Source organism: Diabrotica virgifera, chromosome 3 (assembly GCF_917563875.1).
Source record: "Diabrotica virgifera virgifera chromosome 3, PGI_DIABVI_V3a".
In the NCBI taxonomy this organism is placed as follows: Eukaryota; Metazoa; Arthropoda; class Insecta; order Coleoptera; family Chrysomelidae; genus Diabrotica; species Diabrotica virgifera.
Window position 1 is genome coordinate 28,667,446 of NC_065445.1, and position 18,406 is coordinate 28,685,851.

At 34.3% G+C, this 18,406-nt stretch overlaps 1 protein-coding gene across 7 annotated transcripts in view; it reads right to left on the minus strand.

Moving 5' to 3' along the window:
• LOC114340192 (homocysteine S-methyltransferase) overlaps window positions 1–18,406 on the minus strand; it is a 197,033-nt gene that overhangs the window by 56,630 nt on the left and 121,997 nt on the right. For all 7 annotated transcript variants that reach the window (XM_050647846.1, XM_050647845.1, XM_050647844.1 and 4 more), the window contains exons 3-4: window positions 7,056–7,217; window positions 5,932–6,194 (exon numbers count right to left, since the gene is read on the minus strand). In XM_050647846.1, coding sequence (XP_050503803.1) covers window positions 5,932–6,194; window positions 7,056–7,217 — 425 coding nt within the window. The remainder of the gene's footprint in view (window positions 1–5,931; window positions 6,195–7,055; window positions 7,218–18,406) is intronic.

Genomic DNA, 18,406 nt, shown 5'->3' on the forward strand with positions numbered 1-18,406 from the left:
CAATTTGGGGATGGTGAGTTTATTTTTTAGCGGAGAAATTTTGTTTTTAGAAGCGATAAGCCGCGACGATACAGAAAAGTCTGAGTATGTCGCTTTGAGATACACACAAGTGCTGTATATTTTTTCCGATGCGTCGGTGAAAATAATTAATTGAACATCAACAACTTTCTTTTGTAAAAGTAAGCATCGAGGTACCTTGACCTCTTCTATAGTTTTGAATGTCGATAAGAGGTTTTGCCAATTTTTCATAATGATGGGTGAGTCAATGGGTTGATCCCAGTCCAATTTCTGGGACCATATTTCCTGTATCAAGAGCTTAGCGTTCACAAGGACAGGGGATAACCATCCTAGCGGGTCATACAAAGTAGCAATGTAGGAGAGAATAGTACGTTTAGTAACAACATTAGCCAATTTGAAGATAGGAGTTTTAAACGAAAAGTGGTCGCGTTCTGAATCCCAGAATATGCCTAAGACTTTATCAGATCCCGTGAAGTTAAGACTGACTTCAGAGACGGGATTTAAATTGTGTTGAGACAGAAATTCTGAAGAACTGCAGTTCCACTTGTGGAGGAGGAAACCATGGGTTTCTAGCAAAGAAGTTAATTGTTCGAAAAGACAACTTAATTCATGAAGACTGTCAGCACCGCTGATCAGGTCATCCATATAGATAGATTCTTGCAGAACACTAGTAGCAAGTTCGTGGGTATGTTTGTTGTTGTCAGCGATGTGCTTGATAACTCTTTGAGCGATAAATGGGCTACTTGGGAGCCCGAAGGGTAATCTTTGAAATTGATAGCACCGTAAAGGCTGCTGAATATTGTCCCTAAAGAGAAAATTTAACAGAAATGTTTCAGTGGGACAAATGGCGATTTGTAGGAACATAGCCTTGATGTCGCCTACTAGTGCGAATTTAAACTGACGAAACTTAGCGAGAATGTCAAAAAGTTCATGTTGGACGACATAACCTTTGTCTATGACGTCACTGAGGGAGATTCCCGTAGACGATTTATTGTTTGGATCGAAAACTATACGAGTGGAAGTAGTAGAGTTGGATTTGAAAACGGGAAAGTGAGGGAGAAAGTAATTAGGTTTACCTGAGTCATTTAGCATTTTTAACGGCACTTGAATTATTTGTCCGTTATTGAGATATTCCGATATAATGTCCTGATATTTTTCCAATAAATCAGGGTTGAGTTGAAAACGTTTCTCGAGACTGAGAAAACGTCTTTTTGCCGAGAGAAACGAATTTCCCATGTCTATATCTTCGATAGGGAGTTTGAGATTGAGTGTGGACTCATATCGTCCATTGGGGAGAACATTAACATGTTTTACAAAATTAATTTCAGCGGGGTGATCATTAATGAGATCGGTGTTCTGAGGAGCGGCTTCTTCCAGCTCCCAGAATTTTTGTAAATGATCGGATAGTTCCTCGTTGGACACTACCGGCTCATTTACGGCGGAAGGAGTGTTATGAGAACAACAAGTAACGAGAGAGTTTGAATAAAATTCCAAAGCCTTTTTAGTATTTTTCGACTTAAGAGCAAAGTCTGGAACTGACCCTGATATCGTGTACCCGAGTAGAGTGCGTTGAAGAACGGGAAGACCTTTTCCCAAACGAATTATTTCAGGTTGAATGATATCGTTATACAGGTCTGCACCGAGCAGGATACCAATTGGGGATGTTACATGGAACATCGGATCACCTAATGGTATCTCTGAGGGTATGTTTAGTTTGCTCGCCGAAATAGAAATTTGAGGAAGCGGATTTGTTATCTTTGGGAGTACAGAGCACGAGATGTCAAAAGGAACGTCGTTAGCGACAGCGAAAATTGTTGTATCTACAATAGATTGAGACGAGGATGAGGTGGAGTTAATTCCATTGATCCGTAATTTTCCATCTCTAGTGGTGAGTGACAGTTCCTTTACGAGGTCAGCACTAATAAATGAAACCTGTGAGGCCGAGTCTAAAAGTGCCTTTGCGAAGACCCTCTTGCCGCTAGGAGCGACAAGATAGACCTGGAGTGTGCTTAATAACACCAAATGATTATCAAGCGAGGCTGCAGATAGAGCCATTGAATGTGGAGTCGAATTTTGAAGATTAACTTCCGTTTCAGGAGCTCTAACATGTGAGGGCCCCTGTTGTGAATTACCCTGTGTATGGGAGTTATTTGAGATAGCGGTTTTATTATGATTATTTGAGTTGTGTTGGCCAACAGCCGCGGAAGGGTTACTATGACCCGTTTTGTCGAAATGGAGCAACGTGTGATGACGAGATTTACAAACTATGCAAGAGAATTTGGATTTACACTGATCGAGCATGTGAGACCCAAGACAATTAATACAAAATTTATTTTGTTTGACAAAACTAAAACGTTCTTTAGAATTCAACTGCTTGAACTGAGGACAAGAGTAGATCGAGTGAGAGTCGTTGCAATAGGAACATTTCTTAGGACCTAAGCGAGGCGAAAGGTTACTGGTAGAAGTGTCTGAGGCTAGGTGTAAAGAGTGTCTGGAAGTAGTAGTCGATTTTGGTTTTGATTGAGATTGAATATTCTCAAGATGAACAACGCGTGTCTCGATTTCCCCTAGAAAATGGACAAAATCAGGGGTAGCTTGGCTACCACCGGATTGGAACTCAAGAGCCCTAATGGTAGGTGCGTCGAGTTTCTGAGTAGCGATATGTATGAGAAGTAAATGCAAGAGATCTGAAGGGGGCCTATTCAAGTTCAATAGGGCCTTGAAATTATTTGACATGACCGTATGAAAATTTCTTAATTGTGAGTGATTTGCGTTTCCAGAAATAGGAGGCGCATCAAGAATTTGAGAGATGAGAGTTTTGATAAGCGATTTAGAGTTGGCGTACCTTTGTGTCAGGTTATCCCGGGCTATTTTGTAATTGTCACCTGTGAGTGGGATATGCTCGAGAAGCGTCAAAGGCTCGGAAGTTAGAAAACTTTTGAGGTAAATGAGTTTTTCCAGATCACTTAATGTAGTATCAGATCCTATTATTGTATCAAAGGTCTCAATGAATGAATTGTATTCAGTAACTAAGCCACTAAATGGTTTTAACTGAATACGAGGGAGGTTTACTGTTCGTTGCCTAGCCATAGACTGTGAGGTTAGAGAAGAATTAGGGTCAAATTGGAGGGAGGGGGTAGCAGTCACATTAGAACTTTCAATGACCTCTAACCTTTCTTCCAATAGAGAAATTGTATCCAAATATTTATCAAAAACCACAGAGGAATCAGTAGAGGGGGTAGGTTCCTCGGGGATCGTCTCCAGCACATTTTGAGCATCGCGGAAAAGTCCGTAAGAATGTTTGAGTTGTGAAATTATTTCACGAATTTTATATTTGTTTAGAGAATTAAGAGTTGTGGGAACCGAATCAGCCAACTTGGTTATATCAAGTTTTGCGGTGAGCCTCTGTCGGTTATATTTTGATCGGTCAGCCATGTTGCGAGAATGTGAGATTAGATAGATTATTTGCAAATGTCTAAACCTATAAATCGATGCGAAAATGAGAGAATATGTACAATATATTATATATTACACGTTTAATAGTGTGAGATTGGCTTAATAGTATCACCCTGTATGAGCGCAGATTAGTATATGAAATGCAAAACTATAAAATTTCAAAATATATGCAATTTTCCAAAATGGGTATTTTTCAGCAAGTGTGAGACACCCTTAACAAGTATTTAAATTAATTAAATTGAAGGAAAAAACAATTATTTATTTTCTATAGTTTTCTAGAAGTGTAAAATGAGCTTAAGCGAAGCTAAATGTAGCAAAAACTTACAATTTATGCAAGAAAACAAAATTATTTTTAATAATTTTTGTAACCTGTGAACCAGGCTTAATCGGATTCAAAATTATAAATTTAATTTAAATCAAAAGGTTGAACAAACAATGTTAAAATTATAACACCCGTACTATCAGCCAAGAAATGAGTACACTTTTTGTATACTATAAACAGAAAAATATATTTACGAAAATAAAATAATGTAATATATGCAAATATTTTTTCATACAAACAAAACGACTCCTTTATTTGAACAAAGCAAGTAGTTTCTGAAATTGCACGTGTAGACCGGGCTTAACAACCTACCAGCTATTGTAGAGACGTGCTGGGTTAAATACTGAGAATTTGAGTGCAGAAAGAGAGGAATATTTTATTTTTGTGCCGGGGCGGCGTGGCTTGGAAATTTCCAAATGCAACAGAAAGACACTATAAATGAAAAACCGTTATTCTCAGAATAGAGATTATCAAAATATGCAAATACGAAGGACCTTGAGGATTTAATTAATAAATAATTAATATGATCCGGCTCGAAGGACCAGAAATGTTTAGGCAATACGTAAAGTATCCTTAACAATAGTAACCTATACTTATTGTACGGTTATAGAGTATATTCCCATAGGTAAGCTGGTTAAGAGTAGATAACGATTTTTCATATGTAATTTAAAGTATTATCTGCATAAATGGTACAAAGAATATTTGCTACGAGAGGTATATGGTTCAAAATGCATACAGTATCACGACTAATAAGTTATGTTCACATACATGTAGAGTACTTACAGTTTTATTCCTTGATGACGTGTCACATCAGAGCTCTGATTGAATTCCATAATCCATTTGGTTCATTTGTAAGGCACTCACTAATACGCTAAATAAATCATCGTCGATAATACTGAGCAGATTGAATTATCTGAGCGGTATAAAACGATAGCAAAAAAAGCCGGTAAAATGCGGCCTTTTTACGAATAGCGGGAGCGTCGATAGATTAGAGATGATTCTCGTTAGGAAGCTTTTGACGATCTGCCCCGGCGAGGGGTTCAAATGCGAGTCTCAACAATAACCTGGAGTTTCCAGAAAGGTTACATAAATACTACTTGAATTTTAAGTAATCAGTAGTACAGGGGCGTAACTAATTATTTTAGTGAGCCGTGTATAATATATTTATTGTACAGGCCCTTTCTGGGGAAAACCTAGATTCTTCCAAATAGTTTTCAATTATGAAATCAGTAAAATTCTTTACACGTTTGTCATCCGGGATTTTCACAAATAATTCAACTTCCAACTTTCGTTGAGTGTAAAAAATTAATCCAAAAAATAATTTTAAAAATTTTCCAGTATCGGAATTTTTGTCATTATATTCAGAAACTGAACCTAAGCTTTGGATTTTGCGATACCAAGCTTGACACATTACAATCGACAACCAGTTATTTTTTATTCAGGGCACAATGCTTTCACAGCATTGTGAATCTCTTTTCAAAATCTATTATGATATTTTTTGTATTCATTTTAAATTTAACAACCTACATTTATCCTCGATGATGCGAAAAGAATTGAAATAAGTGTCAGTATTTTTATTAGACAAAAAAGCGAAAACTACTGGTACATAAAAACCGTTTTTAATTGCATTTTTTTAAATGGATTACCCTATCTATAATTAAATTTTTTTGTCTTACAAGTCATTTCAATTATCCTTGAACTGTCGCCATTTGAAAACTTGCCTTCTGGACACTTTGAAGGTCGAGAAAATGCAAACCGTTTGACTTAATCAAAACGACTTAAAAATATAACCAAAATAGTATGTACATATTTTAAAAATTCGATATTGTTTAAGGTTTCTTACAATGTCAGTATATATAATTGAACTAAAAAAATAAAGTTAAATAATAAAAACGAATTTTTCTCAAAAAAGTGCAAGAGTCTTGCAGGTTGGTCTTGGTCTTGCGTGGTCTTGCAAGGTTCGGTCTTGGTCTTGGTCTTGTTCTTGCAAGCTTGGTCTTGGTCTTGGTCTTGCAACCAAAAGGCGGTCTTGGTCTTGGTCTTGGTCTTGCTGCAAGACCAAGACCAAGACCGCAAGACCAAGACCAGTCTCGCTCATCACTACTCGTGGATTTTATTAAATAGAATGTTCTTACCGCTACACTAAAAGCAAGCCACGCTTTAACATTAGGATATTCTTCTTTTATTAACTGGACCAACATCTCAGCTTCAACTGCATTCGGAATAGTTTCAATTGCTAAGAGATCAACTCCTCCTTCCACCAAGGCTTTTATTCTGGGCCCGTGCCATTCTCTCATGGTTTCTGCCGAAGTAGTTTTCGCATAGGCTCCTGTGTATTCCGAACCATCATGTAGTGAAGCTCCGTAAGGACCCACTGAACCAGCTATAAGAGGTTTTCCTAAATATTAAGAGACAATCGTTAGTAAAAGATGAATGGAAACACTGATAACTGGAATTGCAGATCTTATTATATCTTAAAATTCATACTAACATTTTATATACACATATTGCTTTGCTCGAAAAAAAAAAATGCATTAAAAGGGAAACAGCTTTTCCATAATATAGTCCAGTCCACAGTACATCGTCCTTTTTCAAAAAAGAACGATGTACTGTGTACTAGTAGGAATGATCTCTCTCTCTCTCTCTCTCTCTCTCTCTCCCTCTCCCTCCTCTCTCTTGCCGCTTCCCCATTACTGAGGATCGTGATTTCTTCCAATATTCCTAACAATGTTTCTCCATTGGTCTCTATCTACAGCTGCTCTAAGAGCTTCGCAGAATGAGTTTCCAGCTGAATTCTTTATTTGGTCGGACCATCTAGTTGGTGATCGTCCTCTTGATCTTCTTCCCGGAACGTTTCCAGAAACAATTAGTCTCTCCAAACTGTCGTCACCTCTGCGAACCACGTGACCAAAGAATTGCAGAATTCGTTGCAGACATATTGTGGACAGACTTTTTTTAATCTTGAGTTGGTTTAGAATGGAAACGTTTGTCCTATGAGCTGTCCAAGGTATGCGCAGCATTTTTCTCCAGCATCACATCTCAAAGGCATCCATTTTTTGGCGCTCGCATACGCGAAGAGTCCAAGTCTCTGCTCCGTATATAAATATTGAGAATACACGGGCATTCACCAGTCTCATCTTGATATTTTGAGAGATAGATCATTATTTTTGTCTTAGCTTTATTGATTTTTAGACCAACTTTATTGCTTTCGTACTCAACTCTTCGCAGAAATGATACAACATAGGTAATTGATACTTACTTGCTTCCGGATATTCTTTTAAATATCTTTCAACAGCTGTTTTGGCCATCTTCACTGAGTCTTTTATTAAGTTGTATCCTTCTTCTTTGGTCATATTGAGATGTTTGGCAAACAAGTTGACATCTGCTTGATATGTGTTAGTAATAATTACATCCGCACCAGCTGAAATATTACGAAATATTAAGAGATGATAGCTAAAAAGTAAAAGAGAAATGTTGTATAAATAAAACAAAGAAAAATTAAACAATTTGGCAAAAAGTTTGACTTTTCTGTGAGGGACAAAGAAAGCTCTTGAAACCAAAATACAACATAAACAAATAAAAAGAAATATTGGAAAATAATTTAATTATTTTCTTAAAATGTACAAAAAAAGTAAACAGTTACACTTATTTGGTCTTCCTTAAAATCATTTAGAGTTGTGTTATACTATTCAAGACAAAAGAAAATTATTAGAGAAATCAAAAATACTATGTTATAGTATCTATACACTGTGGCAAAGCCAACAGAAACAGGCATTAATTTAAATTATGATTGTTAGTTTAGATTAGTGACGTCATCCATCTAGGCGTGATGACGTAATCGATGATTTTTTAAATGAGAATAGGGGTCGTGTGCTAGCTCATTTGAAAGGTTATTCTATTTTCTATTCAGTAATATAAACAGTAACATAATTATTTATACAGGGTGTTCAAAACAATTTTTTTAATTACCTAAATTAATTTACACAAAAAGAAGAATGTATTCTGTAATTTAGGAATACACATTTCTTAGATAATCCAACCAAAAACACTATCTCTCTGTCTCTCTCTCTCTCTCTCTTCCTGTTCCTGTTGTGCCCTCTCTGTGTCAGGTCATGTTTCTGCCGCGTATATCATTATTGGTCTGATGACTGCTTTGTAAATTCTGCCTTTCATTTCTTTTCTGATATTGTTATTTCTCCATATTGTTCAGTCAACATGTGGCTTTATTCACTTGATCTTCCACTTCTGTTTCGAGCTTTCCGTAGCTACATCGTGTGATGGATAGATTTTAAGCTCCAACACTTGCTCCAACCATGCGGTTTGTGTTTTTTGGGGAAATTAACATGTTAAATTTTCTGGCGGTTATATTAAATTGGTTGTAAATTGAAAATTTATTTGTAAATCATCTTCACTTTGAAAGGTTAGTATTGCATCATCTGCCTAACAGATTACTCAGGTTAAACAATAAAGGACCCAGGGATTCCTCCTCTCTTATACCATTGCCAGCTTCAATTAGGTCAGTTAATTCTTCTACTTTTACTTTTATTGTGTTGTTCTGGTGAATATTTTCGATCGTTTTAATTTATTCCTAGAGGTACCGCTCTTAGTACAATAAATGGAGAGCGTCCTTTAATTTAACCCTGTCAAATACCTTCTTAAGGTTCACGAAACATAAGCAAGTATGCCGGTTTGTTGTATTCTAATTTCTCTTGAACTTACCTCATTATAAATATAGTGTCAGTATATCTTCTCGACCTAAAACCTTGTTGTCCTTGCGCTAATGTTATACATAATTCTATTCAGTTTGTTGATTATCACTTTCGTTATTAATTTTAATGTTGTGTTTAATAATAGTTATTTATGATATAAGTGTTAAAAGTACACGTTTAAGGCACGCATGTGAAAGTTTGCAGAATGAGCGTAAGCGAGTTCTGCAATTCACATGAGTGCCTTAAAAATGTACTTTTTAACACGCATATCATACAATATTTTTTCTACAAACGTAATTACAGGACAATATCTACAAAAACTTTTACTTGAACTTGACTGACATTCCATTTTTATATTTTTTTGACATTACATCAAAATTGCCTATACGGTTAATACGAATTGCAGTGCCATAAAAATTTTAAAGCACTAGTGCCTTAAAGTAGCATTTTTAACGCTCGTATGGAGTGCTAAAAATTGCATTTTTAACACGGTTGTAGAAAGAATAATTATCTGTAATTACCCATTTCCAATTTGCCTCCCTTTCTAAAGAGAGATATTAGGATGCTTGGTCTCCATTACTGTGGTATTCTGGTGTGTTGTATTATTTTTTGGATTAGTTTTAATAGTTGTTTGATCAGCTCTTGTCTTCCGTACCTACTTTAGGAGTTCCTTCGATATTCTGTCTCCTGATGATTTTCTATTCTTTAATACTTCTGTCATGTTTAATGGAATGCTTTACGTATATTTTTTTAGTAGAGGCTCACTTCCATTAGACATTCTACTACACATAAGTAGGTTATATTTGCTTCTTGTCATGTTGCGTTTCTAATAAAATTTTCTATATTTATGTGCCTGGTTAAGGTTCTATTACGTACACTGTTTGATCACAGTATTTGATTTTTCTTTTTTGTTCTTTTTTCTCTATGTATTAAGTTTGTATACACTCTGATCAAAAGGGAAACACTCATCCGCTCTATGAGCTGATTAAAAAGGCTGAATTCCAACGCACCTGTAATGTTAAAAAATCTCTAACGGGATTACATAAACTAATAAATCCTTTAAATATGTAAAAGCGACGTTAGTATCCTATCGTCACCCGTAAACACGGCGTGAAAAAACAGTGCCGTTAGGGGATTTGCACTGCAATACGCTTAAAATATGCAAAACTGCATCAGGGAGAAGGACGGTCGACCCGGAGCAATTTTAATACTCTGTGAATTCGTTGCATCATTCGCTACGGCTATATATTAACACCAATCTCGGTTGGAAAGCTTCCATTATTTAGAGTGATACACCACTGTATGAAAATTTCAAGGAGAATAATTGAAGCTGCGAATACTATTTATCCGCGAAATTGTATATTAGGCGATTGAAAATGAACGATTCCGTTCGTTATAAATATTTATGATTTTTTCATTAATGCACGAAATTTCTGTGAATACATAATACAAAGTAATATGTCAAATCCTTACTGTTGCTAATACATAGTATTGAATACTTACTTTGTAGAATTAATAAATATCTTATGCCTGCTTAGCAACAAATCTTAAGCTCTAGCTTAGCCCAGCTCAGCTTGTAGATACGGCCGCTTTAAGTCTCACTTACGAAGCATCATAATTTTCAATCCTTACCACTTGGCAATCCATTGTGGCAAGCTAAAAATTGATCTAAGACTCAATGGTGCAACTCTGAGAGAGCACATCAAGAGGAAAAACACATAGTGTCTAAGGTAAAGGCAGTTTTTGTTTTTATTTGATTCAAAATTGGACCTTCATCTCCAGATAGCTATTTCTGTATATATGCGTCTTCAGTGGAGCTATGCAGTCACAATTCTAAACTACATAACAACACCTTGCCTATTTAAGGGAAAACATCGCGATGCAATGATTCCACCTTTAAGACGCAAAAACAGCGACTTCTCTCGTAATACGATGAAGAATGCATAGCGATGTTTTCCCTTAAATAGGCAGGGTGTTGATATTTGGTTTAGAGCTGTGACTGCATAGCTCCACTGAAGACGCATATATGCAGAAATAGCTATCTGGAAATGGTGGTCCGACTCTGAATCAAATAGAAACAAAAACTGCCTTTACCTTTTTCATCTTTACTGAGATTTGAGTACCTGAAACTGTCTTTAGGTCCTTTTCCTAGACGAAAAGAAGGTAAATACGTGGCCAGTGTCCTTTATAATTCTTCTATATTCGTCGTCTCTTGTGCTCATATACTGTAAAACCCAGAGATACAGGACGCAGCCAGAAAGCAGTTTCTTAACGAAAAGTCTTGGATTTAAAATATTGTTTATTATTTTTATTTCAATTAATTTAATTGTTTAAATGTAGTAAACTTTGTATCTAGGGCTTTTCGTCTTCCACATAGTATCTCTTCGATTGGAATAAATAAAATCCAATCATTTATTTGAATTAGAAAATGCCTTAAAAGCGCTGGCGGTAAGTTTTCTTTTGTCGGCTTGAGGATTTTATTACATAAGATCGGTGGGATCTAGCCTTTGACGAGGCTGGGTCTGAGATTTCGCCACTCATATCATTGATTACAGCTTGAGATCTTGAATAGTTCGGAAGTCTGGCGTTCCGCTAGGTAACTAGAGTTTGTTCTCCGGTACCATCAATTTCTAGTTTGGTCCAATAAAACTCAAACAAAAATCTCTCTTTTTGGTCGCCGCGGCCGGCCAGAGATAGGGGTTAAAGTAAAAGTTTTTCACTGAGAAAGAGTCCTTCTTCTATTAAAAGAACCCACAAAGTCAACAATCAGTGTTTTTGGTTGGACTATCTAAGAAATATGTATTCCTAAAGGCGTGGGGTAGAGTCAGTAGCAGGAATTATTGATAAGGTTTGGATTAAGTGATATTTAGGATTTAATAGAGTGAAAAATATAATATTATTTTTCGCATTTGAAAAATTGAACATCTATAAATGTTTGTTTTACAATATTAATTTACGAATATTATTATAATATACATAATAATATTATTATAATGTGGTAAATGTAATAAAGATTTATTTCTTTATTAAAAGTATGAGTCTTCTTCAATGTAGAAATCAACGTAACTTTTGGGTCCATTCACAACGCTATTCAAATTTTACGAAGCGCTGATACAAATGATATCTTGCGATGTCAGCAATTTTTCGTCTTTTTACAAAATCTTTACGAACGCGTGTTGACATGCTCTGTGAAAATATGTAAATGTAAAGTGCAGCCAAAAATCTTTTAGAATCAAATATTCCTTTATCATTTAAGCAGCTCACCGCATCGGGATGTTGACTGTCAATATTTAACCAAAAATTGATCCCGGAGCTATTCCAAGACGGAAGGCGACAACAGCACCGAAATCGAAAATATGAAAATATGTGTAGAAACGGCACAAGTATGAATAAAAACATCTGATTGCAGAGACGAACTCAATCACATACGTTGCTTTAAAGTAAATATTTAAGAAATTTCAAAAACAATTTTAAAATATCTTAATTCTCGGAGTTATTTCTAATATACAGTGAGCACGTAAGGGTTGGAATAAATTCATTTTCTCAAGAATGGACGATTTCGGAAAAAAATCCCGAAACAGGTCAATTTTTATTTTTAAAATAAGAAAATCTACGGTTTCGTTTTGATTAAAATCTGTCTTCCTCCATCCCCCGATAGCACTATTTCTAGGTCTACCTGTTGTCAAGGAGGCTCTAAGGAAGACAGATTTTTACCATTCTGACCGTAGATTGTCGATATAAATTAAAATAATTTATATCGCAGTATGGATAGAACGCCCTCTAACGGGGAATAAGCGAAATGAATTTCGACTCAATTCAAGCTTTCTGCTTAACCCAGGTATAACATACCAAAAGGCACCGCCAGGAAAACATTCCACTTTGCGGTTCAGAGAGCCCGTATGAAACGAGTCTTTGTACTCTATGCAGAGTATGGCATTACCAAAATAAGAAAATCTACGGTTTCGTTTTGATTAAAATCTGTCTTCCTCCATCCCCCGATAGCACCATTTCTAGGTCTACCTGTTGTCAAGGAGGCTCTAAGGAAGACAGATTTTTACCATTCCGACCGTAGATTCTCGATATAAATTAAAATAATTTATATCGCAGTATGGATAGAACGCCCTCTAACGGGGAATAAGCGAAATGAATTTCGACTCAATTCAAGCTTTCTGCTTAACCCAGGTATAACATACCAAAAGGCACCGCCAGGAAAACATTCCACTTTGCGGTTCAGAGAGCCCGTATGAAACGAGTCTTTGTACTCTATGCAGAGTATGGCATTAACAAAATAAGAAAATCTACGGTTTCGTTATGATTAGAGCCTCCTTGACAACAGGTAGACCTAGAAATAGTGCTATCGGGGGATGGAGGAAGACAGATTTTAATCAAAACGAAACCGTAGATTTTCTTATTTTGTTAATGCCATACTCTGCATAGAGTACAAAGACTCGTTTCATACGGGCTCTCTGAACCGCAAAGTGGAATGTTTTCCTGGCGGTACCTTTTGGTATGTTATACCTGGGTCAAGCAGAAAGCTTGAATTGAGTCGAAATTCATTTCTTTTATTTTTAAATTACGACTTTTTGGCATACATATCATACTAGTGACGTCACCCATCTGGGCGTGATGACGTCATCGATAATTTTTTTAAATGGGAATAGGGGTCGTATGATAGCTCATTTGAAAGGTAATTCAATTCTCTATTCAGTAATATAACCATTAACATAACTATTTATATAGGGTATCCAAAAAAACTTTTTGGATTAAATTTACTGACGTAAAAAGAAGAATGCAAGTAATTTATTTAATTCAAAATACATTTTACTGCTCTCATAAAACAAATAAATGTTCATTTAAAAAATAATCATTGCTTTTCGCTTAAATTAAATGTTGAAACTGTCAAGAGGAAGGTGGGTGGCTGCTTTAATACTGAATTTAAGCAAAAAACAATATTTTTTTGTCAAATAAACATTATTTCCTCTTTTACGATAGGAGTAAAATGTATTTTGAGTTAAATAAATTACACACATTCTTTGCTTTTGTCAATAAATTTAATTAAAAAAAATGTTTTTGGACACCCTGTGTAAATAATTATAATAATGTTTATATTACTGAATAGACAATTGAATTACCTTTCAAATGAGCTATTACACGACCCCTATTCTCATTTAAAAAAATCGAAGATAACGTCATCACGCCCGGATGGGTGACGTCACTAGTATGATATATATGCCAAAAAGTCACAATTTGAAAATAAAAATTAATCTGTTTCGGGATTTTTTTCCAAAATCGTCCATTCTCGAGAAAATAAATTTATTCCAACCTTTACGTGCTCACTGTATATTTCTCATAATCCACTATATTTATAAACACATAAATATTACGAAACAAAAACAAATAAACAACGGTTACATGGAAGATATTCTTCTTCTAGAGCAGTCATTGAAGCTTTTTAGCTCAGAAATTTTTTACTATGAACCGATTTACATGAAATTTTTGAATAAGGCTTATCCTACCCTTAACTTCAAAAGTGATATTGACCCGAACTCCGTTTTCACCCTGAGGGTGGTTGCCACCCCTTTTCGGTGGTGGATTTTTTTTTCCAAAATAACCTCAGATATCGATAGAAGAAGAATTTTAAGCAAAAAATGTTGTATACAGTTTTTTCAAAAACCCAATACTTTTCAAGTTTCGATTTTCAACAGTTTTTTGCGAATATCTCCAAAAATATGCGTCTTAACGATAATATTATATCAAACAAAATTGTAGCAAGTAAAAAAATGAACAAACTGGTTTTTTAAAGAGTATTATAACTTTCTTAAATAATTCATTATCAATTGAAATTGTCAAATTGACGTATATTTCATATCTACTGTCAATGAAGAAGAAAAATTATATACTGCTCCGCAATATTGATATGATATGGAATTATTATATAAAGGTAAATTTAATTAATTGTATTTTGCTTGCAGTACTGCATTTTAATAACTAATTTTATTTACTACATACAACCCAGCAAACAGACCCACGTGTTAATTACGTGAATTTTGTGTACATTTGTCACCAATATACGTAAATTGTTTACGTGAATTTCTCGTGAAAATTTGGTTGGAATGTCACATTGAAAGTACGTCTTTAAATTACGTGAATTACTCGTCGGGAAATTCACGTTGCAAATACGTGTTGATTAACGTATCTTTTAGGGAATGTATATATTAGTATCCACGTGAAAGATACGTCCTCGGTTCACGTAAATAATTCGACCTTAATTAACTTATGAATCACGTAATTATTATTCTCATATGATATAAATAAAACAAGCATATAAAGTATTAACAATGTATTTATTTAGTAGAATTTAGAGACTTTAAAACATTTGTCTTGTATAATTATTATACAAGATAATGAACCAAAAATGGTACCGACCTGACGACACATTAAAAAATTTGCCAACACAAAACATAACACAGGTCACTTCGAGGACACTTTCTTGTTTTTTCTAATTGCATCATCGGCACTTCAAACCTCGAGCAGTGAGGTAAACGTTAATACGAAAGACATTATTATAAATAAACCCGCATAAAATAAAACGATGGAAATAAAGCTCTTCACGTTTCACTTTTTGTTGTGAGAAATGTGAGAAGTGAGAAGCTGATATTAGAGGTTATGATCATCGATTATAAAAATCGATTATTTTTAAATTACAATTAAACTTTTCTACTTACTTTAAATTAGTATTACGTATTTTCTTTTTGTTTTTAAATTTCTTCTACTATTAACTAATTGGTCTTACTAAAAATCTATTTCAATACCAGAATAATATAAAAAAAATAATCCTATCGAAACGTATCTATTATTCGATAAATCGATTAATTTAGTTTTCGAACCAACTATGTTAGTCACGTGATAGTATTTAAAGGAGGAAAAAGGCTTGGTAGTAGTACGTCATCACCGCGTGCGATTTGAAAATTAGACTCAATATCATTTTAGCTCCTTGTGATATTTTTTAAAAAAATAACAAAAATAGCTTCAAATCAAGGTTGGATTGAAATAGTAATGCTAAATGATTTTAAAAGCGAAATCATAAACTTTTTGTTTAAATATTGGTATTATTTACATTACTTTTACGTGAAATACATCTAATTTCTCGACGTCCATAAAATACAGTGAGTAAAATTCAAGCGATACGTATTTAACCAACACCGTTGTAAAATTTTGTTTTCCAAAATATGTTTCAAAATTTAACCAAAGGAAGTTATTTCTGTTTCGTGATTATTACGTGAAATAAACGTACCTTTGCGATGTAACCGTCATTCACACCTACTATACAAAACATGTACTATATTCGTCATGATGATTTTATATTATTCTAATGTCAAACATGTATAAAGGAAGCACTAATATATAGGTGAATGATTTGGCACTGAAATACGTTTTTTTCCCGTCATAAATCACCGAGTTACGTATTCGTTGAAATTTGCCGTAAATTTAACGTAATCATCACGTAACTGGGCTCAAACCTGTTTGCTGGGAATTGTTTACGTTTTAATAACATAACCTAAATCTTATTATTTCTTCTTATTATTTTTTTGCACTATGGCTTTGACAATTATCCAGTAACCAGGACTAAGATAATTGACTAATATAATTAAAAGTGCGAATAATGTTGCTGAGCGTAGAAACCAGGTGTCACTTTGCCGAACTTGCACGGTCCCAATACTATTGAAAATAGTTTTGAAATTTACAACAATTCATTATTAAAGATATGCCAATGAGTTTTATTTACAAGGAATTTTCTGCTTAGTTTGTATGAAAATTTAGGAATTTACTTTGTCTTTTGTTATTTTCAACATAAGAGTACTTTCAGCTTGCTGTGCCAGTGCACTCCTGAGTATAGTTCTTACACACATGTGCATTTTCAAACTCTGCATTACATACCACTAGAGCCTGCCGTATATCTTCTAAAGTTTCTTTATTCCCTCATGTTCTTGTGGCTAAAAGACAAAATATAAAATGGAAATTAAATTCCATAGCACTTGTGAAAATACGTTCCGACCATTTTCACGTGTAACTTTAAACTCCTCAACGGCATTTCACGGGTTTTTCCGACTGTTTTTCGCCAGTCACTTGATACTGGCATTGAATTCTGCTCTATGCAGTAGGTAAATTTTATTGAAAGCCATTCTTTCGCTTTCTATTATTGAGTTTCGTTTCAACTTGTTTCTGATATTTTTTTATTCAAATAAACAGGTTCAGTTGTACAGGATGTCCCGCTTATTCTCGAAGACCCAGTTGTTTAAAGAGGTTCTAAAACTGTTTTCTTGTGTTATATGTAACAATATTGTATTTATATTATATTCAACCACAACAAATTGATTGTAATAAAAGTTTTATTTTAGATATGTCTTGACGTTTTGATATCCAATCCAGTAAATCCAGTGATGAAGGACCATAAAGGAATCCGGCTCGAATGACCCATAAGAAAAGCCGGGTGTTGTTGTTCCACAAAGGACCCCGCAACACTCCTTATGGAAAAGTGATCCCGTTCAAATTTAACGAGACTTTGGTCAATGATAGTCCTCAAGGAGTAGATTAAAAAAGTCCATGGCACCTAGTAGTAGTACGCCAGTCAATGGGAGCAAAAATAGGATATTACTTCCGAATTCTATTCTACTGCATGGATTTTAATGAAATTTTGGGAATAGCCTCTATTTATCTCCTAATTCAAAGTCTACCCTATCCCGATGTGTGCTTTTATCTTGGGGGTGGTTCCCACCCCTTCTCGGGGGTAGAAAATTTCTTGGTTAAAATAACCACGAAAGTGGCTAGAGAACTTAATTGTAAGCAAACACTGTTCTATAATTTTTTTTTGAAAACTCAATATTTTTTGAGTTATTCGTGTTTGAAAATTGGTCATTTTCATTGAAACATAACACCTTTTCGAACGGTTTTTTGCAAATATCTTAAAAATATCCATCTAACTAAAAAAACTATAAAAAACATTTCTGTAGCTTATAAAAAACCAAAGAGACTAGTTCCTTCATAAATATTCTAGTTATAATATAAAAAGAGATATTGTAGGTGAAAATAGTTTGTTTTTTTGGTGCATGCTCAAATCGTTGTATTCAACTTGAAATAACAGACAAACGGTCGATTTTAGGTGTATAATGTTACCAACACCTTTTGTAGTGCTTAAAAAATCTTTAAAATGAGCAATATTAAAGGTATATTGCATTCAAACGAAGCGAGATATGTTGCAAAAAAAATTGATGAATAATGTATTTTAAGCAAAAATGAGAAGTATATATAACCTCTCATCCACCAGAATTTTAATGTATCATTTTATTTCTACAATACCTTTAATTATAGTATTATGGACGGGTTCAAAAGTTGGACGGGTTTAAAATGAATTGTTTTTGAAAAAAAAAATAAGATCAATTTATAGAGCGCAATTTTAGATTTCCTTAAAAATCTTCTTTTTCTACATGTAACTTGAAAATGATAAGAGATACAATAGTGAAACATAAAACAAAATTTTTACTCAACAAAATCCTACATTTTTGTGTAGTACCTATTTTTCGTATCTCTTATCATTTTCGAGTTACATGGAGAAAAAGTAAGATTCTTAATAAAATTTAAAGCGCTCTATAATTTGATCTTATTTTTTTTTCAAAAACTATCCATTTTAAACCCTCCAACTTTTTAAACATAGAAATAACACTATAATAAAAAGTATTATAGAAGGAAAACGATGTATTTAAACTATGATGGATGAGGGGCTAAATTTACTTCACATTTTGTTTTAAATTCCATTAGTCATAAATTTTTTTTGCAGCATATCTCGCTTACCTTGAATGTAATCGACATTTAATGTGTCTCATTCTAAAGGTCTTTTCAATCA